The following is a 26393-nucleotide window of genomic DNA, read 5'->3' as shown; positions in this document are numbered from 1 at the left end:
AACATGCAGCACCACTTTATCAGTGGCTGATGTTCATGGGGATGGCAACAAATTCAGCATAACATATGTTTTTTTGCGAGCAAGGGTGAATTTCAATTAAAGAACTCGTTTTAAGTGAATGAGTCCTTGGCATCTGCTTCCAGGTTTCCGTGTAGCGCAAATACTGCGACTATATTAGCACAAATGTCGAGCATGCTCCCAGGGTAATAATGGAGGTTGCGTAAGATGCCCTAAAATTAAGTTTCGAAATACCGTGGCACCGTTCCTGTCCTGTCACTGGAGTTTCTGCATGACCCTATAGAGAAATTTCCGCAAGAGCGGACACTCCGATAGAGCCCGGCGGCCGAATTGACTGTAGCTGTAACTGGCTTCTCAGCATGACCATAGTGAATGAGATTTCCGCAAGAGCGGACACTCCGATAGAGCCCGGCGGCCTTGAAGCGGATGGTATTAGTACCTTCCGGTTTCGGTTCTGGGCGCGCGCCTTTTGAACGCCAGTTGGAACACGCCACGCCGGCTCCGCTGATCGGCGTGGCATTTATTTTTTTCGCTTCTACTGCTGAACTACGCGCGGCCTTGGCGCGGAGTCGTTTTATTACTGAGTAAAAATTATTGTGAACGATCTTTGCAAGCCTCCACCGAATCTGTGCCACGTGCAATTTCATAAAGAACGCAAGACGTCTTCTGAAATGATGAAATGTTTATTTGGTTCTATATAAATGCTCGCTCCGGGCTTCTTCTGAATTCATCCGAAATTGTGGAACCAGGTAAGCAGTAGTCATTGCCGCACGAAGCTCCACCGGATGCCATCAGCTGAAAAAAAAAAAAGTAAACTACAAAGATATATCAATTTGGTATATTGACCTAACAGGAATACTGCGTGTAGAAGCGCAACGTGCGTAAGTGGTGAATGGGCGGCATTACAGATAAATTCACTTTTACATACATTTCGTAGCAAATAGACTCTTTGCAAACCCCAATGCCATCAAATCTCAAGAAAACATCCGAGTTTCAAGCATCCCTCCCTTCCCGGGCATTATTTCCTGCATTTTAAGAGCACAAATACATGGGTGACTGCGCGTTTCCAAAGCAACTTGGCCTCAGCCGACGCGATGGTACGCCAGGTACACAGAGGTGGCCACAACATAGGCTCTCAGCCAGACCATGTTACACGCTCGCAGAACGCCTTCTAGTCGCACTCAAGACAAATTCGTGGGTGCAAAGCCTGTTTTCAGTGGCTCAGAAGACAGAAATGTCAAGTTCTCGAGCTCCTCGGCGTAATCCTTTACGCGGGTTGCCGGCGCAAGCAACACACTCCCGTGTTATCACTGTCGGCAATCGCTCGTCGCGTTTTCGACAAGCCTGAGTGCCGAAATGAGGTATATGTTGTTGCAGGGTCATGAAAAGCGTCTCAAACTTGTCTCCCTAAAATTCAGTAAACGCAAAACTAACTGCCACCACGGCCGGCATGCTTTCTTGCTAACAGCTTCACAACTCCACGCGCGGCGCGCATGCCTCAAAAGTATCCCAAAATGTTACGAAGTGAATCACAATAATTTTAGGGGTTAGAGTATGCGTCACGAATTTCTCCCAATGAGATTCAGTATACGCGAAACTAACTGCGGCACACAACCGAGCTGCTTTTCGCTAACTGCGCCACTACGCCGAGCGCGGCCACTGTGCTTGAAAAGTAACAGAATAGTGGAGTTAGTTACAATAATGTCTGGAGTCAGAGAAAGAGCCAAGAGTTGTCCCGATAAGATTCAGTGCACGTGAAACTTCATCAAATGGCCGAGGTGCTTTTCGTCACAAAGCCACGTGCGGCGAGAGTGCCCAAAAACTACGGAAATAAGTTATAATAATGCTTGGGCTCATATAAAGAGTCGCAAACATTTCCCAGTACGAGTAATTAACTCAAATTAACTCAAATTAACTAGGCCTGGACGGCGGAGCTGTTTTTCGATAACTGCATCACTATATAGGTTCAGTTTGAGCAGTTTTAAGCCTAAATGTGCTCGAAGTGCGTCGCAGACTGTCAAACAGTATTCCTCACCTTGCTGTAGTCCAGTAGTGCAGCGGTGCCTTGTCGAAATGCAGACGGAACACAAGAGAACGCCGGGAGCCCGAAAAACGGGCTACATCCAAAACAGACGGGTCGCCGAGCACGCGAGCTTCACATGCGCAGCCGGCCTCGCTCGTTCTTCTGGAATGTCTGGCGCATGACGTATGCACGCGCGTCTGGAGTGCCTCGTCTGGAGCAAAGCTTTTTTAGTTTTAGTGGGAAAGAATAAAAAAAAAGTGAAACCTTGCCTGTAAGTTCATTTCACATTCTTTTTTTTCTGATGCTCGCGTCAACTAGCGGATGGAGTTGACACTAGGCGTGACGTGTTTCCTGTTGCCAGTTTTTGCCGAGTGTGCCCTCTTGTTGATTTTCTTTCTCTATGGTATTACATGTTTGCTCTGTCACATCGTCATCGTACATAACTATTCTGCACACTATGTTCAACGTCATTTTGTATAATGTGTCAACGGAAGTGTAGATGTGCGTTTGCGTGGGTCCATGTGGTCAGATGCTAGTGAGTGTGGACTCCGACACTTCTTTGGAAACGTGTCATGCATACGATGCTTTGTACTTAATAGGCCTGTCGGAATTGTGCCGTCGTTATGACTTAGTGTTCCTCTCGTCTTTCGTTGAAACTTTTTCTAAAGAAGGAATCAGAGAGCGCGTTTAAGAGAGTGGGCCTCTTGCATCTGCGTTCATGTTTCGATGTCGCGCAAATGCTGCGAAGATATTAGCAGAAATAACGCGTACGCTCCCAGGGTGATAGAGGAGGCTTCGTAAGGGGGTGATGAAGGAGGCTGCGTAGGATAGCCTAAAGTTAGGTTTCTGTTATTCGACGCCGGTATTATTTTACCAATTGGTCGCACTTGAGCAATCGGGACTGGGCACTTTTATGCAAAGGTGCCACGCACGTAGTGCTCTTTCCTATTGCAGCGAAGAACAGGGACGCTGTAGCGGGCCATCCTCTAAAGCGTTTGTTAGTGGGTCGGTCGCTCCAGCGCTTTTGCTCGGGCAACGCCGCTCGTGCGGCGACGGCGTGCCCTGCTCTTAACGGTCGGTCCCAAACGCTGGTGACTAATAAACGCTTTCGCACCACGAGTGTTGTCACCCTTGTAGCATTTTGCCGTCATCGTGGGTCACATTATTCGTGTCGTCCATTTGGTAGCAGAAAAACTTATGAGTGCCGTTGCGAGTGTATGGATGGATGCAAACAACTTTATTATAAACCCGGCAAAGTTTAACGACCCGGTCTCAGTTCTGCCATGAGGGGACTTCGAGGCCTTGCCACGTCGCCTGCTCTCGGGCCTGCTGGACTGCTCACTCTTGTGTCTTGAGGTTAGAGCTACGCAGAGTGGCGGACCACTTCGACGCAAGAGCCTCCGGAGCTACTGCCATTTTAGCTGATATTACAGGACACTCCCTCGACATGTGCGAGAGAGTCGTTCTAGTTGTCTGACATAACCTGTAATGAGCACTCGGGTATTGCGCGGGGAAAATGTGCCCCCATTGCACCGGACTGACGAAGGGTTGTGTCTGTAGTTGTCGCCAGACGACTGTCAGGCGGCGTTTTAGTTCGGGACGAGGTGGGGGCAATACCTGACTGCATAGCTCGTAGCGCTTGGTGATGTCATTGTATCTGACTAAGCGTTCTCACTTGTTTCGAACCGGAAGATCCGAAATCGAAGAGGGGGTCTCCGATTCTGCGCCGCGGGTCAGTTCTCGCGCAGAGTGGTGTGCTACCTCGTTCAAGTTAGGGGGGCCCTCGTTGGTGGGGGTGGCGACGCGCTCTGGGAACCAGGTGATCGTCGTGCTATCGAAGTACTGTCGGCCAGCTTTCCTTAGAATCTGGAGACCTTTAGGAGGAAATGCGCCCCCGCGTGTAGTTATGAACTGCGGATTGTGAGTCACTAGGAACTACTCGCAGAGAGGGTTGGTAGGCGCAAGCGCAATCGCAACCTGTTCTGCGGTTTCTGGGTATTCCGTGCTGACACTACACGCATCCGTAAACCGGGAGTTAAGGTCTACGACTGCCACAGTGAACCGGTGTTCTCGTGTGCATTCTGCCGCGCCTACAACGCGCGTAGTCCTCTTCCTACCCAAGGAGGGGAGCAGCTTCTAAATGATGAGCTTAAACTCACTCGCCCAGCTTTCTATTGCTTATGAAACGTTTCATTGCGGTAGCAGTTACACGGGGAACGTGACGTATGTTGACGCTGACGTTGCAATTTTCATGCTCTCACTGCATCCCGGTGCGTGCTGGTTCGCGTACGCCACCGCCACGTGGAGTGTTAGAATGTCTCGGCAACGTTCGGCTCTGGAAGGCAACACATTGCGCTCGGCTCTAAAGATGACGAAGCCACACGGACGCACCGTCACATCGCGCTCAATTGGCCCTGCAGGCGCCAGGGTAGCGTTCTGGTTTCCGCTGCTCTTACGAGCCGCTGTGTGAACACATATGTGTCACCAGCTGTGTCAACAGCTGTGTGCATACCACACCATGGTGCATGCAGTGGTCCGAGCGGAACGGGCCGTTCACTTCACTACGTATGCTGGGCATGTTTGTAATCTATACTGGAAGCTACAGCGCGAAATCTACACCGGAAAAAAATGTATCAGCGCTTTGTTCACTTACAATTCCTTTTCGTCTGATGTAGTTTTCGCGCTGTTTGTTTCAAGTGAACTTCAATGTACAACCAGTGATAGTGTTCCTTCAATCTGGTCCCGGGCACCTTTCAGGTACGACCACTGCTACGGCACTGGTGACGCTCTACATTATGGCAGCGTTGTGAGACCCGTATCTGACTGGTGCAGATGTCTGCGCTTGCACGCACTTGCACGCGCACGAGCTCTCCATCGCACACCGTGCGTTGAACGCGTGGACGCAAGCATGTGATCGCCGGCGAGCGTACCAGTTGTCCAGGCCCTATATTGCCGTCGAGACGCTCGCGCAACCGCTTGCTCCGATTGCTCACTGCGTGACGTGTTTGAAGGCGCGTGACGACGCGAGTCAGCGCGAGCGCCTACATTTCACCAGTGCAAACTCCCGCGCCGCTCGAACACCCTTGGTCGTGCACAAGCTTTTTGCACGCGAAAGCTTGTGCACGAGCAAGGGTGTTCGCGCGGACGCGAGCTTGCGCGGACGCGTGCTCACGCATGCGCAGACAGTACTGTGCGGCTCGTACGCATCGAAACGTGACCCGATCTCGGTGAATAGCTGCTCTCTGTCGTCGCGCGCTTGGGCTGCCTCGCGTCGGCGCGCCTGGCTACGCAGCTACGGCGCGGTTACATTCAACTCTCAGGGAAGCCGATTTATATGATGCAAGAAAGTGCTTAACCTTTCCTTTTTGAGCTGATCCAACTGCCCTAAAGATGTAACGGTTACGTTTATAGATATCGAAGCATTTTGAAACACTGTCAATAACAGAGTACGAAGTGGTGTCTTCCGAGGCGTATATGTGAGAGTGTCTAGAGAGCACGTGCTGTCGCCCGCATGGAGGCGCATCTTTGCGGATGCAAACTATCATTCCTCGCGAGGCGTGGCACGCGCGAGGCGCGTAGACGCGAGCTTGCGCGCGTCCGCGAGCCTACGTGTGGTCTGGCCTTTACGCATCTCCGCACGTGCACTTGACGCGCCTACGAAGGTCGCGAAGTTCATTGCGCACAACTATCAAAGCCGCAAATAGACTTTTGCGGTGATATTCTCTTTATGGTGGAACACAAGGTCCAAGTGGTGCTGAGGCTGAGTTATTATGGCATTGAGCTGCTGAACACGAGGTTAAAAAAATTTAACATTTATTCTGGGGTTGCACGTGCGAAATCCACAACCCCATTACGAGGGGCGCCGTAGTGGGGAGGACTGCGGAATATTCCAGATCACACAGAGACCTTTAACGAGCACTTCAACGTGCACCCCATATAACGCGACTGCCGTGGCCGGAGTTGGACCCGCTCAGCAGCGCAGCGTCATAGCAACTGAGCTACAAAGGAGAGCGGCACTGTCCAACAATATTACGTACGCACTTCACTGAAGGTTTACTCACATACGGGGCAATTTTTCGGTGCCGCTGCTTAAACCGGCTTTGTGCAATTCTCTTCCCATCGATGCTACCAAACAAATCGATCCCTCCTCGCCACGCAGCTCGTTGCTCTGTGGGTGGCCCTCGCAGTGGTTCCCGCCCACCAGTCCTTCGGCGGTGCGATCGACCACAGTCGACATGCACATCACCAGAACACGAGGGGAGGCACGCGGAAGCAGGCCGGTACCGGCAAGGAGTTCCTCCGCGAGGGTGACCAGAGGCCCGGCGTACCGTCCAACCCATTCTGTAAGTGCGAACATTCTCTTCTTCTTTTTTTAAAGGTTAGCATCACGCATACGCGAGGTGAATTTTGTGAGAACAGCGGCAGGTGTTTAGACTTGAGATACGTTGCAGGCTTGAATAACTAATTGTATTGTCTCAAAGAAGACGCATTCTCTTGTCGAAGCGTCAACTCCAGACTGGAACATCACTTGTTCCGAGCACTGTTAACCCCATTCCGTAGTTGTCCCTTGGTACATTGAAGAGCAATACCAACTTGTACCCTATCGGTTACTATGATAAAGTTGCACATCTTGTCATTTTGCTAAGTCGGTTTCTTTTTCTAAATTATGGTAAAATGTGATAGGAATAGAGGTACTTTGCTGTGAATACTGCTACGTGGTGGTCGGTTTTGGGCCCTTGACTTCCGTACCATGATTCTGCAACCCTATTTCAGTCGACCACGTTGCTATAGATCTATACTCAGTATGTCAAAGAAGCAGCGCCAAAAGGAACAGGGCAATTAACACACACAAAGCGAAGTTATAGGTAGCAGAAGAATGAAAAAAAAGCATTACGTTCTAAAAACAGTTGCAACCCTTGGGGTGTATATTTGCCACACAACAATAATCGTCATCTGTCTTGCCAGCATTTTCTTTCTTTAACGCTGTGAGTCCGGTACTTCCAAACGACGAACGGCATGCGCGTTATGAGCATGGCAGAGGATTCTCGACAGGAAAGCAAAGAGCGCAGCATTTTCAAGAAAGTAATGCATGCAAGACAGATGACGAATATTCTTGTGTAGGAAATATACACTCCAAAGAGTGCAACTGTTTCTTAGAGTGTAGAGTTACCCTCGACTCAGATTCTAGTTGCACGGGAACCCACATTTGACTTTGTCAGGCGTAGAGCTGCTGCCCCCAGTAGCGACAGGGTGCTGACGTTACGTAGCGGAAGTTGACGTGCTTCGCTTGCTGCGCACGCTGATCTTGTTGGTGACGTTGTTTACATTGTTACAATGGCTTTCGCCTAGCTTTCATGATAATTGCGCTATAATTAAATTAGCTTTAAAATCGCAGTGTCGAATTTTTCTTCGCAGTACTCTTAATAACGTGCGATCTTAAATCCCCCCCTCCCTGGAACTTTTTTTACAATCATCATAGTGCCTCATATTGCCGTCACGTCCGTCGCACGAAGTGTACAAGATCACCGCGTCGTCATCATGCTGTCGGCTCCACCTTACAAGCTTTCTCGGGTCCGTTGGAGGGCCCTTTGTAGCATAAGCATAGGATACTGCTGTGCGTGTTTGCGTGTGTTTGCGTGTGTCTTGCTTATTTGCGTGTGTTTGTTCACGCGTGCACGCGAGTTTGTGTGTGCTCTTATTTACAACAACAACAAAAGAAAAATGGTCACCTTCTCTTGAGCGTAAATTGAAGTCATTTCGCTTTCTGTCCATCCCTCAAATTGTTTTTTTCTATTCTTTTTTCTGACGTTGCAGCAGCACCCATGCTGAACTCGAACTCGCCGCTGTTGGCCACTACCTACTACTACAATCCTCACCGGCAGGGGTCGGGTTCGTCGTCCTCCTCTTCATCCGGGTCCCACCGCCACCACGACCTCCTGCTCAAGGAAGGCGGCGACCAGGAGACCTGCCGTGCGGCGGACGGCCGCGACGGAACCTGCTACGACGCCGTCCAGTGCCTGAACCGCGGCGGGACGCCCATGGGCCGCTGCGAGGACGGAGTCTGCTGCGTTTGTGTGTACAAACATCGCAACTCTCTTTCTTACAGGCAGTAGAGCTATGGCTAGTCAAGAATTCAGCAGGGTTCCCTCCTATAAAAGAGTGATGGAGCTGGTCTTCTATATACGGGATTCAAGATATATACTGCAGAAGAATCGACATTTGGGCAACTTGGTGCTGATTGAACAACTTCAAGGGGCAGCCCAAGGCTACAAAGACAGAAGGCAGGAAAACACAGGACAGCGCTGAACTCGCAACTAACTTTATTAGAAGGCATACACATACTTAAGTACTACCACCTGTAGCCACGTGCTCTGCCATCCATGGCGTCGTTATCAGTGCATAGACAGTCAGCAAAGCCCTGTAATTTAATGCTATAATATGAAACGGTTTAAATATTCAGATTCACTATCATGCAAATTTAATGAAAGCATGCTTACACAACACGATCTTTTTTTTTTTCTGATATGGTAGGCCTCATATGATAAGCCCAGAGTACGAGTGCGATTGCTACTTGCTGCCTGCCATTACGATGCATGGATGAACCACCATACTTGCATTCGGGTCAACTTTGGTCAAGTAGATAAATTACTCGAGAGCGTTACGTCAAACAGGCAGCCTTGGCAAGCGATCACTCCATGAAGCGTCTCCCTTGGCATATTACCTCACACTATGGGCCCAATACGTTACCTTTGAGACTAGGTGTATTGGACAGGAATCATTAGTTCACAGTAGTTCTGAAACGATCCGCACTCGTTCGGCAACATGCCTTAGCTGCGCCTGTAGAGCGGGAACACTAAAACCTACCGCACGTTCTGGCGTGACGCTCACATGTTGGGCAGATATGTTTTGCTTCAATCGTGTTGAGCAATGCTGTCTCCTGATTGTTTTCTTTCCCCATGCGCGCCCAAGTTTTCTAGCAATTTTTGGAGGAAACTCTGTGGGATTTAAAAGGCGCGGTTTCAAGGCGTTGTTAAGCAGCTGCTTTTGGCAGCTGTGTTATTGAAGAACCGTTGTTTGAATTGGAAACAAGGGCTCTAGAGGAGCTCTTGTTTCGTAGGTCCTTATGGACAATAATTGTAGAGGCAGTAGTCTGACTACGCATAGTTTATGTTGTACGCAGTTAAAGGAAAGAGCGGAACGCATTTTAAGAAAGTCGGATTTTAGTCATGGCCAAGCGGGTGAGGTGAGAATGTTCACCGAAGACGTATTGCATTTTAAATGACCTACATAGATAGATAGATAGATAGATAGATAGATAGATAGATAGATAGATAGATAGATAGATAGATAGATAGATAGATAGATAGATAGATAGATAGATAGATAGATAGATAGATAGATAGATAGATAGATAGATAGATAGATAGATAGATAGATAGATAGATAGATAGATAGATAGATAGATAGATAGATCTGGCAGTGGTGCTTCTGGCCATAAACTCCGGCATCTCATCGGCCCGGTGGTACTCGTGCAGTCGAGGTGTCATGCGGCGAGGCGAGTTCGGAGCGGACAGCCTACGTTCGCAATCCGGGCTACCCTGGTACGCACAACCGCGAAGCCATGTGCAAGGTCCGAGTGTCGAAGCGGGACGCCGACGTGTGCCAGTTCCGCCTGGACTTCCTCACGCTGGACCTGGCGAGGCCCGTGGACGGGAACTGTTCCCAGGACATGCTCGTCGTCTCCGGCCAGAACGAGAACAACCAGGTGCCACGCATATGCGGTCTAAACACTGGACAACATGGTACGCAGCCGCAGTTTCGCAGCCACCTGGCTATAACGATGTGTCGCGAGCTTTTCCTTGAAACAAGCGGCGCATGTAACAAGAAATTACAGTAAGACCTTACTTCAGCAAAACATGACGAGCTTGAAAGAAGCTGTTGGCTCAAGCTAGAGTTGATTCGCGTGAAGGCTAAATGTTATGGGCTCGAAAGGTGTTGTTATTGATCCTGTAAGGGAGATATTCGTTCAAACTATGTGCTTCGGAAAGGCTTGTTTATGTTATAAACAGTTTTTTTTGCGATTGAGTGGTACTTCTGTGCACCAGCAACACTGGTAAACTGTGTGTAAAGCAGGAGTTTTAGAGATGTCTAGCTATAGCTAAATAAGGAAAACAATGAAATAAAAGAAAGTAGCGACGTGTTCTGGAATGAGTGAAAGCATATTACACAACAGCTAGCGAAATTCGCGACGTCACCTTCAGACAACACTACAAGGTTCGGTATATTGCAGATGCTTCATTATAATGAAATCGCCAATATGATGGACGATATGCTCTGGGGCAAGTTGGTGTAAGTTCGTTCGACACTGTATAGGTACAGCCAGCTGAAGTAGAAGTACGCATACTAGAGGAACGGCACTGGTGCGGAGCGAAAGTCAACTTTAAATAAGCGATCTCACGTTTATTAATGCATAAATTAAAGGAAAGCCTCGTTAAAAGCGGCGATTGTTCCTTGGTTTTTGGACCTCATGACATCTGGTAGTTTAGCAGTACCCACCTGTACTGAGCAGGTAAATTTTCTAAGATAAAGTTACCTTAAATGCTTCCTAGATGCCATCTTTCGCCCCTGAACCATCGACACTGGTCAGCTGGATATGGGGAAAGAGAGTGCAGACAATGTTTCACCATAACGACATCGGCGGTATGACGAAATTTCTCTACTGTATGCAACGTTACGAGACAGTGTGCCGCGCACTTGAGCTGTGTCGGCACAAGACAGCGTGGTACGCAGTTCTAGAGCGTAATTCCCTGTCACGTGCAGCGAATTTGATGAAATTATGACTCTTTTTTTTATAAACGTACATCTGTACACCCCAAGGCCACTTGATATACCGTGTAATCGGGAACCTAAGCTGACCTCGTTTCTGAGCCAACACCCGAAGTCGGGAGGTTAGACAGAAAGAAATCGTTTGAATGCTTCCCGACCAAAATAAGTGTTAATTACAATACTTACACAAATCAAACGAGACATATCATCGATGCACAACGTCGGCCATGCAACTGTCCCGTCTCACTGTACGCAGCGCGACGTTGAGACCGCGTGCTCCGTGTCATTGTGACATCGGCTCGCCAAAAGCGAACTTCGAAAAAAAAAGAAAGCTCACGTAGAACTAGCCTACGATGAATATCTAAGTATGTCAGTAGCATATACGCGCAATGCATGAGGCGCGTACTGCAGTCGGGCTCCTCTCTCGCGCTTCCCTCTGTACTCACTGCGCGCCGCCGTAAAGTCCGCGAATACCCTATGAGACGTGATGAGCGCCCATAGAAATTGAGGAAAAAAATCTTTTATTCGTATTCGGGCGAGTCCTCTTCCTCGTAGGTGGATCTCTTACTGAAAGACGTTCATTGAAGAGCGACACACTGTGCAGTGCTTCAAACTCCAGTTGTGATGAAATATGCTCGTTGAAGAGCGGCGCACACCTAGTGGCACAAAACCGCGTGAACAGCCGACATTTTCAACCGCAACATTTTCGAGTTTCCCCCACAATTATGACGCAATATCTAGACAGCTGGGGAAAAACTGGTCTGACAGTGCCATGAATGCTATTTGCATAAAAAAAAGACTTGCCTGCACTGTTCGCATTGAATATGGTGAACACGGCTTATCGGTACATTGAGTCGTAATACTGTGCGACTGCTGCAGTACTGTATTTGGGCACCGGCGTTAATTGTGCGCAATTATTTCCAGTTCCAATGGCTCCTAATGAAATTGTCTAATCCAAGCTGACCTAGGTGCTTCGTAACTGAAGTTAAGGAAGAAAAAATTGACAGACATTCGAATAAATGCGGTATGTGGACTTTCAGAAGCTAAATGCACAACGCAGCGGCCAAGTTGAAACAGTGAGGAGGCCGTCCTTGCCATAAACATTACGAAACACCAAGAACAGTTCGTTGTACCACGTGTCTTGTTGATTGAACTAGTGGGAGTGACGATGAACTAGGCTTCCTAATTAAGCCAAGCTATTTCATTAAACTTCTTGCTAATCACCCCCTATTGAGAACTTTAATAAATTTTATATTGCTGCACTTAGGTGAAGCTTCCATTGCTTCTGCACGGGTGGTTCCGCTAAGCTTCTAAGTTCGAAGCAGCGGAGAGTGGAAAGATTACAAGCCATCCCCTAACGTACATATGCAGAAGGCAAAGAGAGAAAATCATACGGCACATGAACAGACGAAACTAAGAAGCATTAACTAGTGTACGCTGGCATGGCTGCATGCGCCTGGAATTTTTTACGATACGTTTTACAAAAGTATGAACACCCTAACATGCGCTTCTAAGTTATAGACGTGTATAGTAATAATTGAAATACAGGCAATCGGGACGCTTTATTGAATGGCGCTTGAGCATGTCTCCTTTTTAGGGCTATCATATTTTTTTGCAGCCTATGTTGACGTTGAAGAATCAGGAGGCATCAGCTTGAACCTCATGATGGTTGGCAGCTACTCGAGAAAATTCGACATCAAAGTCACTCAACTGGAATGCGAAGGCCCTCAGTCAGGTGAGTTGAGGAAGACCAATGTATGCTGTGGTGTGCTTTTTCTTTCTTTACTTTTGATTGCCATAGTTAATACAGGTGCGCGTTTGTGGGAGAAACTTTGCTTGAGCTTATTTGTAGCACGAGAAAAAGAACAAAGAAGACAGAAACGCTGCGCAAAAAAATTTGGCTGTTTAAGCACCATACACAAGCAGAAAATAGAAAACATTAAAGCGCCAAAACACTTGCTCAAAGTTTCGTAAAGGTTCTGGGAACATAAACTGCCCCTTATAACTTCGCTAAGCAACGTTAAGCATGAAACGAAAGTCGCCGCAGGTGTATCTTGTGGTATTGCATTGACTCCAAGATTCTTGACTCCAAGATTCATTCACTCCAAGATTGATTCGCGAGGTTTAACTTTTCAAAGCAGCCGCGGGGCTATGAAACACGACGCAGTGAAGGAGCCCGGATTAAATTTGGACACGTGGGGTTGTTGGACGGACGCCTAAATTTAAGTCTACCACCGTCACCTTTTTTTTTTTTACTTTGCTCACATCGAACTGCGCACGCCGTGGCCGGAAATCGAGCCCCCAACATCGTCTTCAGCAGAAGCATGCTATAGCTGCTGTGCCATCGGAATCCTGGGAACGTGTCCCTAGAGCAAATTGGAACGCTGAGCGAGTTAAAATTAAGGCAATATTTGAATATGTGTGCAGTAGAAAAGAGAAGGACATAGGGCGACTGCTGTCTAACAACTGATGTTAGAAAGCACGCACAAGTGGCAGACAATTTCAATCACTGATGTTACAGAAAATAATATGAGTGGTTCAGGGGTCGCGCGAATACAAGCGAAGCTTTCTTTTTATGATTTAATCTTCCGCTCGTCCTTCCGTGTAGCGCAGAAACAACAAGGAAATTTGGTTACATTAATGGCAGAGCACCACTTGGTTGTCACAAAGCGAAGGACCGCGTGTTAGCGATGTAAAAAAAAGGCCGCGCGAGGCGGTTTGCGTGTATTCGTCAAATATTTTTTGCTTCTGTCAAAATATCTCCGATAACCTTGCTCACATTATTGCTTCAAGAGTTTCTTTGTAACGTCGTGGTATTTTTTTAACTTGCATGTTATAATGTTACTCAATGGTGAATGTACCATCTATTAGGGGCCAAGGAGGAGCCCGTGTCATATTTGTGCGCCAGCGTCTTGTTTCATCATGTCAATGAAAAAAAAAATGAGTGGATGTATATATAGTTATGATGATGACGTCTCTTTCGCAGCACCCTCTCACTGTCTCCAGTACTTCTGGGGCACCCACGGCACGGTGAAGAGCTTCAACTACGATGAGGCCGGTGGAAGCCTTCACCACCAGGGCTACCCCAACGACCTGGACTACGTCGTGTGCCTGCGCAAGGAGCCCGGGTTCTGCTCCGTCACCTACGAGGTGGCCCCGGATGAAGAGCTCGGGGCATCGCCATTCGGGGTGGGCGCCATACCGTCGCAGAGGGAAAGGTACGGCTCTTTTGAGGTTCGGGCTGTGCCATTAGGCGGCAAAAGGAAATGCCACGTCATCGTTCCTTTCCCAGAGAACATTCCATATTCAGGACAGGACAACATTCATTTGGGCTAGATGGTGCATACTTGAATTAGGAAGGAACAGCGCCGACTAAGACGATCACGAGAGGGAGAACGACACAGGACAAGCGCTTGTCCTGTGTCATTCTCCCTCTCGTGATCGTATTGGAGCTGTTGCTTCCTAATTCAACATTCAATATGCTGATTTTTTATTGTCACACCAAGTGAAATGCTCCTTAGTGATCTTCGGCATGTTCGGGGTGAAGTGTGTCATGTCTATGTTCGTAATGAAGCAGTTGGTGCCTTCTTTGTTCATTTCTTTAAATATACTTCGCTCCTACTTGTAAGCGAAACGCATGGAGAGTACACACCACGTAGACAGCACTGAAATTCACAAAGCTCATTATAGTAAGGCTGTTTTACGCTCAGAAATACACAGCCTCTGCGATCTTGTATTTAGCATCATTAAGGCTGAAAATTAGTGGATTCATGCAGAATACTGCGCAAATAATAGCTCTAGCTATGCATCAATGACATACCCACTCAAACATTTATTTAGTTTGAATTCTATTTCCATTGAGGTACATTAAGGAAATAGCCAAACCCTCTGAAAGAATTGCGATGCGTGATCGTACAGCAGACAGATATAGTGAGAACGAAATGTTGATTAGCGCAACGTGAATTTGCGTAAAAACATTAAAATTTAAAGTTTTATGTGCCAAAAACATGATCTTATCACGAGGCACTGCGTAAGCGGGAGGGGGGGGGGGGGAGAGGTGGGACTCCGGAATAATTTTGAAAACTAGGGGCCCTTTAACATGCACCCTATACTCGGTACGCGTGCATTTCTGCATTTCGGTACCGTCAAAATGCGGCCGCTGCCGCACGAATTTGATCGCGCGACCGACCTCGTGCTTAGAAGCGCCATGCCAAAGACTCTAAGCAACCAGGCTGAGCAATTTGTTTCACAAGGAAAAGTGCCGCGAAGAAAATGTGCTTAGTCATATTAACACAGCCGTAAGAAGGCGCAACGTATTCGACTATTTAACAATTGCTTGAATTCAGTTCTGAAATGACTGGGCTGCTGGCTGTCTCCAGGAGGGACGAGGTGGATTCTAGCGGAGACGAAGTCGACTGCGCCGGCGCAGCAGCGATAGCGACGCCTTGAGCGTCAACAGCGCCTGCGATAGCCCATGTACAGGTCAACTAGTTGGGAATCGGGTGTGGTATACAATGCGGTAACCATTGGAGGCCCACCAGAGAAACGAAAAGGTTGGGAGCTATCGCAGTACGTCCAGACGTGGTCCGAGCATCAGGGTAAATCAATATGTTGCCGTCTAGAATTTTGTTAGAACTAACAGAGACGATTTCTTCTCGAGGTGGCCAAGTAGCAGTTTCGATAAGTGCTTCGAAGCAGACACCTTCCATTAACACTAATAAAAGATTCGACGAGCGCTCTAGAGGTATAATAGGCAGTCCGATGAATGAAGTTTTCCCTCTGAACACGTTTCTGAGCTCTCGCATCAGATACGCATCGAACAAAACAAACCATTCACTTCGCCGGGCCCCTCCTGCCACATTAGACACGCGCCACAGCCCTGCCGCCATGCTAAAATATCTGTTCCGGTCTTATGTTGTGGGAAGCGCTCGATGGATGTACGTGCTCCCGTTTGCCGGTTTTTTTTGGGATGGAAGCGCCAACTTTCGGGATATTTTCCAACTAATAAGTGCACTTCGACATGGCTCCAGAGGAGGGCAGCACTTTTTCAACAGTATTTGAAGGAATCTTTTTGCGCAATTTGTGTTAGCGGCGGGCGTCAAGCGCTGACAGGATGGCTATGTATACAGCATACACGTTTTAAGGGAAAAAAAAGTCACGTGCATTCAGTTGATCAGAAGAGGATTTTAGAGTCACGGATGAACATATTTCGCCTTTAGATAGTAAATAAACTTTCATGGATAAGAGAACTTTAGAAGAAGGCCACAGTGAAGAAACCTTCAGTCCCGCAGCACAAATCCTAGCCCGCACCCAGAAGATTGCTTCGAGCGCTACCACACAGTGCTGAAGTACCGTTGAGAGCCTCAGGAATAAACAAACGCTTTGTAAACGATATAAACGTGTGTTTGTTTACCTGAGTGCTTTTGCTGTCTGGCGTTCAAAAGACCAATATAGCTATTTACTAGAAGGGCTATAAATTGGGTAAATTCTCTTGACGGCAACGTGTTAAAAACCACAGTTAGAAGAGTTATATGGGGCATCGAATTTGGAAGTCTTGATCTTTGAAGTCGCATACGAATGTTTACTGGGCAGTCGCCTGGGGGCTAATAAGCTCACTTAGAGTTGCGTATTCTCGAATGAGCGAAGTCGTGACGTGAGGACAGCGCGAGGGGGGGGGGGGGGGCGGCGAGAAAAGGAAGGGGTATGGAAGGTGACGATCGACCCTATCAGTGGAAGGAGCTGCCAGTATTTACGTGTAACCAAGTTTAACACAATTTTTTTAGTCGTACTGTGTAGCAATTTACAACAAGAAAAGGGCACTATAGTTCCTGACTAACACGGTTTCCAAAGCGGATAGAGGTACTATGGATGGTTAAGACCAACAACAGAACGAGCACCACGACAAAAACGACACCTCCTTCATGTTTAGAGAATGCGGCAGAACACAAGAAAGCAGAATGCGGAAACGAGCTGTCAGGCACAAAAGAGAGGAAATCTGGTATATTTAGTGTTATTCGGCAAAAAAAAAAAAAAAAAAAAAAAAAAAAAGATACTCGGGACATTTCGGCGTCGCGACTGGGTCAAGTCGGGACTGCCTCGCTAAACTGGCGATGGTTGGCTACCCTATGTCTACGCAGGCTACCTGACACCTGCACCGAAAAGGATGCTCCACTTCTGCCGCCTTAGGCGTCGGTGGCTCTGGCTAACTATGCATACGTTAAGCTTGTAGGCAAAAAGCTCAGAATTTGGGCTGGTGGATGGCTGATGCTATAGCTTAATCTAGTTGGTAAGGCGCTGCACACATAATGCGTAAGGGGTGGGTTCGACTGTCAAGTGCGGCAAGGTATCTTTTTTTTTTGTTTTCATTTTGCTTTACCTTATACTTCTACATTTCGATCAACCATATCAATCAGTTCTACAACGTACTTTCACAGCATTATTTGTCAGTTACTTCGCATATATTGTGTGATTATTTTTAGATTTCAATTAACCATAACAACGCACTTACACTATTTGTCTGTTACTTCGTATGGTTGTGACTAAAACAGATATTGAGCCCCTTGTGACGCTCCCATTGTTACTCTCCCTGTTTACGTTACTCTCGCCAAGTTTTCACTTCCCTGTTTCCGGCCTGCAGCGTGCAGTTCACCTCCTCGCCAATCATGGCAGAGTGCCCGGATGATTACATCATAATCGGGGGTGTGCGCATGTGCTCCACGGGTCACGAGACCGAGATCGAGCAGCGACACACCAGGGACCTCAACGCCACGGGCCTAACGCTTATAACAGGTAAACGTAAAAAATAAATAAAAAAATACAGGTCCACGTCGACACAAGTCTGTCGCCTTTCGCGTCGTCTTTAAAAAGGAGTCTTCGTGCTCGCCCACCTCAGCGAAACCTTCTTGAAATGCAGAAAAAATACGAAGTTCGCAGGAACATGAAGTCTTCAAGCGAAGAACAGTTGCCGAGGAAGGACTGTCACTGGAGCTAAAATCTCAAGGGGATTTGGTCTTCCTCGTGGCTACGACTGCTTTGCTTAGCTACTTCTGTATACACGCCGCTCGCTCTCTTCCACCCTGTGTAAGAAATGAGGAGAGAGAGAGAGAGAGAGAGAGCGTATACTTTATTTTCAAATGAATAATATTTGAGTCCGGTGGACATTGTTAATTTCACCCCAAGGCTAAGCATTGAAACCGATTGCAAGGTGTGCGGTAGTCATATGAGGGAAAACGCTGGCGGTAAGAAATGTGTGTCAACGCCATTGCGGGAGTCGCACTTGGATTGCGCGCGAGATGAGACCGAAGGAAGACCGTCGGCGTTGGCCAGCGTGAACAGAAAGGATGACAAAAATTAACCTTGACGTTAACCATGCTGTGGTGTGCCCGCAGCTGCTGAGCGGGAACGCTAGTGTGTGTGTGAGCACTAAGCTGATATGCCATATATGCCAGAAGCCCATTAGGCGGAGTTTGGCGGTGCTGCGTCCACTTGGGTTTGTCGCACTTGAAGCCGAAGTGCAGTTCGCGTCTGTGGAGGCCTTCGATACCCTATAGTCTGACCGTCACCCGGCTCTCAATACTTGCACCAATTATTCCCGACGTATTTGCCCACTGATTGATGCTCTGTCGAGGCTTCGCGCAGTAATTGCACGTCGTTTTCGGGCGGAGGGGGGGGGGGGGGGGGCGGCGTCAATTCTTTAACATACCAAAACCTTATCGAAATAGTACAGAAGCCCGTGCGACAAACCCAAGTATTACTTTAAGCTAAATTCACATTGGGCGCACAACAAACAAACAAACAAACAAATGAAGAAACCGTCCACGTGCGAGTTGCTCAGGTGTCGTCGATGACAGGACAGCACAACGCCGACTCCAATGGCGACAGTGCAAATGTGCTTTGAGCGTCAGAATAATTGCTATCGCAATAATAAGCTGGTGCGTACAGTTGGAGGTTAAGAAAAAGCGTTCTCAATTGGCTTTGCTCCCTCCAAAATCCAAATCGTTTTCCATACCTTTTACGTACCTTTGTAATCTTTGTGTTGTTTGATGCGCCTGGCCGATTGTGTCCCCTAACAGTGGCTATATTATAGGTATTCTATTGTGTACATTAATCTCAACAAATCATTGAGTAAATAAAGCTCCAACAACCTAAAATGAGATTGCATCTCTTTATATACTTTTATCAGTAGGGCGAAGGAGAATAATCCACAATTTGGAGGATGTGAACACGTTTACTAGTAATGTAGTAAACATTGAGCGACGTGGGTGACCTTTATCGCACCGGAGCCCGAAGCACTTCCAAATGATCTCACTTATTGCGTCTCCTATTGTTCTGGATTCACAGACGGTACGCCTGGTCCGTTCCTGATGCGCTTCGTCTCAAACCACGTGAACAACGCCCGCGGATTCAAGCTCCACTACCGCCAGAACCCCTGCAAGTGACACCCACGCCCTGGTCTCTGCAAGGTTTCCTGTATCTTCGGCCATCTCTTTCCTTCTGATGCCCTATCTGTGTCGCTAGTCTTCGTTCAGTAGTCCGCTCTAATCTTGTACCTATTACATGTGAACGTGTTATCGTGGGAATAAAACGTCGTGCTCAAGTTGTCGAGTCTTTCGCTTCGCGTATTTGGCGAGAAAATCAACATCGCGACTTTCGTTCAAGCGTTTCACAGCTTCTTCGGGACAATTTTAACGTTATATCTATTCGCAACTCTGCGTTTGTTCCATGCATGGTCACTGTTGACTGTGGGGCGTGAGAATAGTAGCCCTGGTCAAACTTGCACTCGTTGCTGACTAACAAGATTAGGCAGCGCGCTGCATGTGTGGCCCGCGTCAGCAGCCCTGAGCGGCTAAATGTCCGAACGCGAAACCTGCCGACGAAATGTCATTGGGGCTGCTCCAATGTGCTTAGAGACGGCAATGAACTTCCCACTTTTGTTCTAGGTTTTCGAAAACGAGATTTTGAAAACAGTTATGAGCAAAACGTTCACCGCCGCAATGTACTGGAGAGCTTATGCGACTCGATGACACAAGCGATGTTTCATTATTGCAGTAGTGTCTTTTAAATATGCCGACAAGTTATTATTCGTGTATAGTGCTCACGCAGAAACTTCGTGCAGACGAAGCGCTTTTATTTAGATACCGTAATAACGGTTAACGTAATATCACTGCGTTTACATCGACATCCCCGTAACACGCTTATCATCGACTGGAACACGCGCACTGAGGTAACGAATTAGACGTTGGAGCGCGTTTTTTTTCACTGATACAAAAAGTATCTATATGCCAAAACATATTCGTTCATCGTCTATGACGTACGACGGATGTCTGAGACGACGATACGGGAGAACAAAACATGAGGTTAAAAATGCAGAAAAAGTTCCCCAACGTGGGCACATTTCTAGCCATTTTCTTCCCTATTGGAAGTGGCCCGAATTCTCCGAATTCAACATGGCAATATTTGCCGCAAAAACGACAGTTTCTTCCTGTGGATCCCCGCCCACATGGACTCACCGCTCCCGGGAAACGAGACGGCCCACGCCGAGGCTCGAGGACTTACATGCCGAGCCGCGGCGCCCGCCGGCAATCCCGACGTCTCGCCCACCGCGAGAGCGATGCGGAAGTGGACGTGGGGGGATCGCATGACCACATTCAGAGACATCACGCAGCACTACAGATTGAACAGATGTAAATACCCGCCGCCGCACGCCAAACTAAACAAGAAACAGGTGGTTGTCTGGAGGCAGTTGCACACACACACATATCCGAACCCGGCGATCCTTCACCTCTGCTACCCCGACATTTATTCGTCCGGCGATTGCAAGCGTGCGGAGCCAGAGCGACGCTGCAGCACATGCTGTGGCCATGCACCGGTAGCGAGCAGCAGGAGTTTAGGCAAAAAAAAAAAAAAAAAGATTATCGAACCACCCATACCCAGGCCCTCCATGTGGTGCAAGGAACTTACTGAAATAATTGTAATTCTCAAGCAAAAAGGCGCAAAGAAATCGTAAAGTACGACTTCACACAGCCCATAGCCATGATATCGTTGGACTGTAATTTGAATATACGAGAAGACATAATTCTGTTACGCGAAAACTCAAACAAACCCCTTTTCCCGCATTTCTACAATACATAGACCGGCCACGGCGTCCACCATTTGCGTGCGCCGGCGCGTGAATATCTCGGAGTCCACGTAGCGGCGCACCCGTTTCCTTGAAACATTCATAGATGGCGCTCGCCTCCACCGCATCGCGGCCTACGCAAGAGGCCGCGTTTATACCATAAACCCCGCCTTCGTATGTAGCAATCGCCGCGAGCGTTTCCCGGTAAACATTATGGCTACATACGCTGCATTTTCCAGGCAGTGTAAGAAGCTGTCAGGGATCGTTGAGTGCTATGACGTTCCACTCTTAAAGGCGAAGATTAAGAGTCTTCCAAATTCTTTTTAACAGCTGGTGCAGTTTATTTAATTTTTCATACATATAAGCAGATTTAAGAGATACGGAGGGACGACATATAATGCTCTGCAAATATACGGTTGTAGAGTTATAGACGAGTGATGAAGTTGGCATCTGCGTGAGATCTGATCAAGTAATAACAAAAAAAATTACAATATGCTGTGACATAACTGCCTTGATTCGAATTGCTTCAAGTAAGATTGGATCTAAACACGTACGCGAACGCAATTTTTAAGTCCAGGTAGATTACAAGGGACACAAGACATACTGTTACTGTATTCGCCACGTTCGTATTTGAAATAGGTGCAATGCTGTTACATTTGCTGCCGTCAGACCGAAGGGTTTTTGTCATATTGGGAGAGGAATTTCGCATAGATATTGAGCTATAATAGGCATTGTTGTACATTCAGCTGCAGTGTCTGCCTTCTTTTTGCAAGAAATGTTGCCATAAATTCCAAATATAGTTTGAATATATTTGCTTCGGTGTGCCCACACTTTTTCTAATGCAGCACCGATATGCCCTCTCGGCCTTCATTTTTACTCTCTGCGGAAGGTTTCGTGAAAATGTATGCGTGGTTACCAGTTGAAATTATACTGCATGTAGACAACTGCCGCTTGACTCTTAGAGTATCCTAAGAAGTCAACATTAATTGATTTATGCGTTTATGTATTCATTTATTGCAGAAAAACTGCAGCGCTCCTACAGACATCAGTACAAGGGAGGGCACATATACGTAAGAAATACAAAGAAAAACAGCACCATAGATTTCGCTTCAATTTATAGAAAACAATTCTCGACTGCCATTCCGAACTTGATGCAGAAGGAGCCGCAATATTATTTGTTAGCTTACGCAGTGTTTTTTGACCACGCGTAGTTATAGTAAATATTTTTTATGCAATATCAGCTCAGTTCCATGCTGTGTAATCTTGTTAGGGCGATCGTCAAAAAGAAGTTTTGAATCCGTCGGAGAAAAAAAATGCGCAGAAGCCGTTGAATTGAAAGAGAGAAATTCATTCAAATAGAAAAGTTGAGAGGTACGTTTGAATAATTGTCAATCTAAGCAAATATCCGAATGTGAATGCGAACCTTCTGCGTTCTAACGCAACATTGGTCGCGCGCGTTACCGGCACATTTGAAGTGAAATGCTAATACATCATCACTATCATAACAAGAACACGCTACTTTGTGTTTTCGCAGGGAGACGTACATGTCGATTGAACACTCAGGATAGAACACTGAGGTTGGCCAATAGTAGTTTTTGAGACTGAGTTCGAAAACGAATTGATTAGTGTCAGAAGCGAATTGACTCGAATACGAATCGATCAGTTTTTTCCGTACGAAGATGTCGTTCTGTATATACAGTATATTGTGGATGGTATGAAAGGTATCGCATTTTTTTTTGCTTTAATGTTTCTTATTGTTGTGAACAGTCGGCGACATGATGTATTCGAAAGCAATTCGTAATATATTCGCATTTTTGAATAGTGAAAAATTGGATTCGGGGACCAAAGCAAATTGATCAACATTCGAGGTGTTATTCAAAAGTTTCGATTATTTACCCACCGCTAGCAGAATTGTTTCGCCATAGCTTCCCCAATTCATGTTTTTCATTTACCCGGAAGAGCGGCTTCGCCGCTGCGCTACACCTGAGGGAGATGAAGAACAATGCGGCAATATCTACAGTAGCGGCAAGTTGTCGAAACTATTGCAGCAAGCTACAGAAATGCCTGAGTGAGTGTAAATACCGTGCGAAGCTCTAAGCTGGGTGCGCAACGAACGCAGATCCGTCACGGAATCTCCTTCGTGTTTTTTTTTTTGTGTTCTTGTGTGTACGCGATCGTTCACGGACTGAAAAGCTGAGGATCACAAGCCTTATTTCTAACAAAAGCTTTTATCAACACGTGTCTAACCCAGGCAACAAACCGATATAAACATAGTTTGTTTTCCTCCAAGCTTAGGTTTCGCGCACGGAGCTTTTTGGTAAATGTTTTCAGCCAACGCTGAATGACATATACTAAATGTCATACCTTGGATTACAGCACGAACCGAGACCAAGGAAACATTAGTTTGGAACACGATTCTCTTTTTAGTAATGTAGCTTTTCAGCTTTGTTCTTTTGTTGTGTTTCTCGTCTTTGAATAAGAATTGCCCTCATGAAAGCCCCTGCTTCTTGGTTCTTTGCCTATCCAGCTTCACTTGTACAGTGGTTACTAGTTGAATGTTATCTTCATAACAATGCTCGCGAGCCTAAAAAGGCGGCATATCTTAACCTAACCACACGTGTCGTTGTTTCATGTTCTCTTCCCTTTACCTTGTCTTTATTAGCGGTCAATATTATATGCAGTAATGAGTCCAAACTCAAGTTATTCTGAAGGGAAGAAGACGGACGTTCCGAAGATAACCGCCTGTGGTGTTATTTGGCTGAGCCTTTTGCGGCTGTTGTTTCGGTAGTATTTATTTCTGCGACTGCGACACCGCTGATATTTAGGAAGTCCGCTGCGCAAGGACACTTACCTTGGTTAGCCTCTCTACGTCATGATTACGAGCCTTTGCAGTCTTTCTTTTGCAGCAGCGTCCGTGCCATACTGCTGTCCTCAAGCGGGACATTCATCCGACGGAAAAGCTGTCCGGGTGGATCTCCACGGCGTGGTCACCAGATGACACGCAATGACCGTCAGTTTGAAAGAGACGGAATGGTTCGCACGTTATCAGAACAGGCCTGTGTAGGAGACGTTTTATGGGCCAGGCTTCTGCATCTGTTCCGGTGAGCTCTTTCATACGGCCTTGAATAGTATGTAGAGAAAGCATCGTTCAGCGTGTAAACGGTCGAACGTTTACACACAGGAGGAGCATCTCTGGGGAGAAGCATAGAATTTGAGTAATGTTTGGACTGTCGGCGTCCAAAATCGAGTTTGAAGAGAAGGCAGGTGAACTGCATGATAAAGAATATTATTCGCTACGAAGTTTGCAAGGCCGAGACATGAACGTAATGATTCGTGTTCTAAAAGAACGAGAGGGCGTTATTTATAAGCGGGACCTCCAGAAAATAATACGCAACCATACTCAAAAATGCGACGGATAGACAAACAAGAAATCATCAGCATAGTCTCCCTGCGCTTTCCCGAACGACTGCTGCTGACTCTTACTAATAAACCAACATCACGTGCAACTTTATCTGCGATGTATTCTAACTGTGTCCGCAAATTACGCTTTCTTGTATTAATCATTCTCAGATGTTTTAATGATTGTATCTGTGGAATTATCGCCTGATGATACGTCAGTTTTATCCGGATGGGAAAAGTTGAGGGCAAAACAATGGTTGCGCTTTTGGTGATACTTAGCGACATTTGTATTCCTTTAAGCCACATTTCAATTTCATTGAAATGCGACTTCAATGCTTTATAAAGGCTATGTATATCATTTGACACCGAAAAAAAAAACTTTATCATCAGCGCATGCGTATACCTTCCCATCATGGTGGGTCGGAATGTTACTTAGTAAAATATGAAATGAAACGAGCGAGAGTACGGCGCCTTGAGGGACACCCCTTGTCTGTTTGTGACAGTGAGAAGAAACGCCCCTTCGATAGTAATAAAATGTACGTCCGCTGAGGAAACCATGAATCCATGCAATTATATGTTGTGGGAGATTCACACTTTCAAGTCTGCTGATCAAGATGGTGTGCTCGACACATCATAGGCCTTCGCAATATATAATGTCACTAAGGCCGCGTACTGGTTGTTGCAGCGAGCGAGTTGAATTTGACTCTCCAAGTCAACCTGAGCGCATCAAATTGAGCACCCATGCCTGAATCCTATTCGAGAGTCGCTTAATATTTGGTTGTCTCTTATCCACCTTTCGGTATGACAGTACAACACTCTGTCGATTAACTTTACAAGATCTGAAGTAAGAGAAATAGGTCTAATGTTAGCTACTGTGTATTCATCGCCCTGCTTCTTAAGCAGAGGAATTACTTTGGAAACTTTACAATCTGGGGGAGTCTAGGTATTCTTGATGAAAAAATTTATGGATTTAACCAAATCCTGGGAAGACAGTTCAAATATCATTTGTATTATTGCTGTAGTTATGCCATCAGCACCTGGAGCTGAAGCTGGCACCGACTTTACAATGCAGCGCCAAGTTACAATGCCGTTGCAGCTTTATTTCCGCTGAGCGGGAATGCCGTTAAGCCACGGTGGCTTGAGGCCCACGTCAGCCGCGGTCTCTGGTCACGCAGTTGCTGATGATGATCAGCAAATATTAAAAAAAAGAAAGGACGAATTTATTACATCAATTTGCTGAAAAAACTATGCAACCTTTCCCGAAGACACCGAAACCTGATTGGCAGATCTTGTATGCAGTGGCAAAAAAATAAAAATTAATAAATGAAGCAGGCCGTTGTACCTATACGTAAGGAACAAAGCCATTTGTTCATTACTACAGGAACCCAGAGCACTTAACTCCTAAGTAATACTGCAAGTGGTGTTGAAATGTAAAATAAAACTTAAAGAACTGTGAGTAGGGTGCTAATAAGGCTACTGGTTTAGGGAGGCGCTTACGAAAAACTGTGTTGTCTAGCTGGAGTAGAAAAAAAAAAAAATGTTCTAATCAGACATGGTGCGATAGAAAAAAAGAAACGTGAAACACGCCATGTTGGATTTGAGGAATGGTATAGCAAAAACGGAGAAAAGTTGTGCAACACAGGTCCCGCTAGTTGACGGCTAACAAGAGAGAAACAGCATGGGCTTCTTTAGCATTCAAGTTACTACTGCAAGGCAGTTAACTCGGTGTACTTGTTTTAGCCCTGTGACATGAAGGGTGCAAAGGTTCGAAGCGGAAAAAAAACTCGTTAAAGCATATTTCAGGTTTTCCCTTTGCCCTAGTCACTGGTCCCACTAGGTCGTTATTGCGTCAGATAAGAAAGAAATTACTCAAAAAAGGTCCGAAATAATTCAAGTAGAAGTGCTTAGTCCTGCAGGGAGGCTTTTTTGAATGTAAAAGTATCCCTACTGAAAAACATCAAGCATAAAGATGATTGCCTTTTTCAAGACGTGTTGAGTAGTATCGAACAC

At 46.6% G+C, this 26393-nt stretch overlaps 1 protein-coding gene across 2 annotated transcripts in view; it reads left to right on the top strand.

The window, feature by feature from the left end:
• The window catches only part of LOC126533742 (uncharacterized), a 36171-nt gene extending 16706 nt beyond the window's left edge, over positions 1 to 19465 (top strand). Inside the window, exons 2-8 of one of the 2 annotated variants that reach the window (XM_055071964.2) lie at positions 6201 to 6384; positions 7859 to 8113; positions 9577 to 9843; positions 12486 to 12602; positions 13854 to 14085; positions 17505 to 17656; positions 19208 to 19465. In XM_055071964.2, coding sequence (XP_054927939.1) covers positions 6201 to 6384; positions 7859 to 8113; positions 9577 to 9843; positions 12486 to 12602; positions 13854 to 14085; positions 17505 to 17656; positions 19208 to 19305 — 1305 coding nt within the window. In that variant the 3' untranslated portion in view covers positions 19306 to 19465. Of the gene's footprint in view, positions 1 to 6200; positions 6385 to 7855; positions 8114 to 9576; positions 9844 to 12485; positions 12603 to 13853; positions 14086 to 17504; positions 17657 to 19207 lie in introns of both variants that reach the window. The other variant, XM_050180929.3, reaches the window with a different exon arrangement.
• Positions 19466 to 26393: the final 6928 nt, after the last annotated feature.

This window comes from Dermacentor andersoni, chromosome 7, assembly GCF_023375885.2.
Source record: "Dermacentor andersoni chromosome 7, qqDerAnde1_hic_scaffold, whole genome shotgun sequence".
Lineage (NCBI taxonomy): Eukaryota > Metazoa > Arthropoda > Arachnida > Ixodida > Ixodidae > Dermacentor > Dermacentor andersoni.
This window is presented reverse-complemented; position numbering and strand designations above follow the sequence as displayed.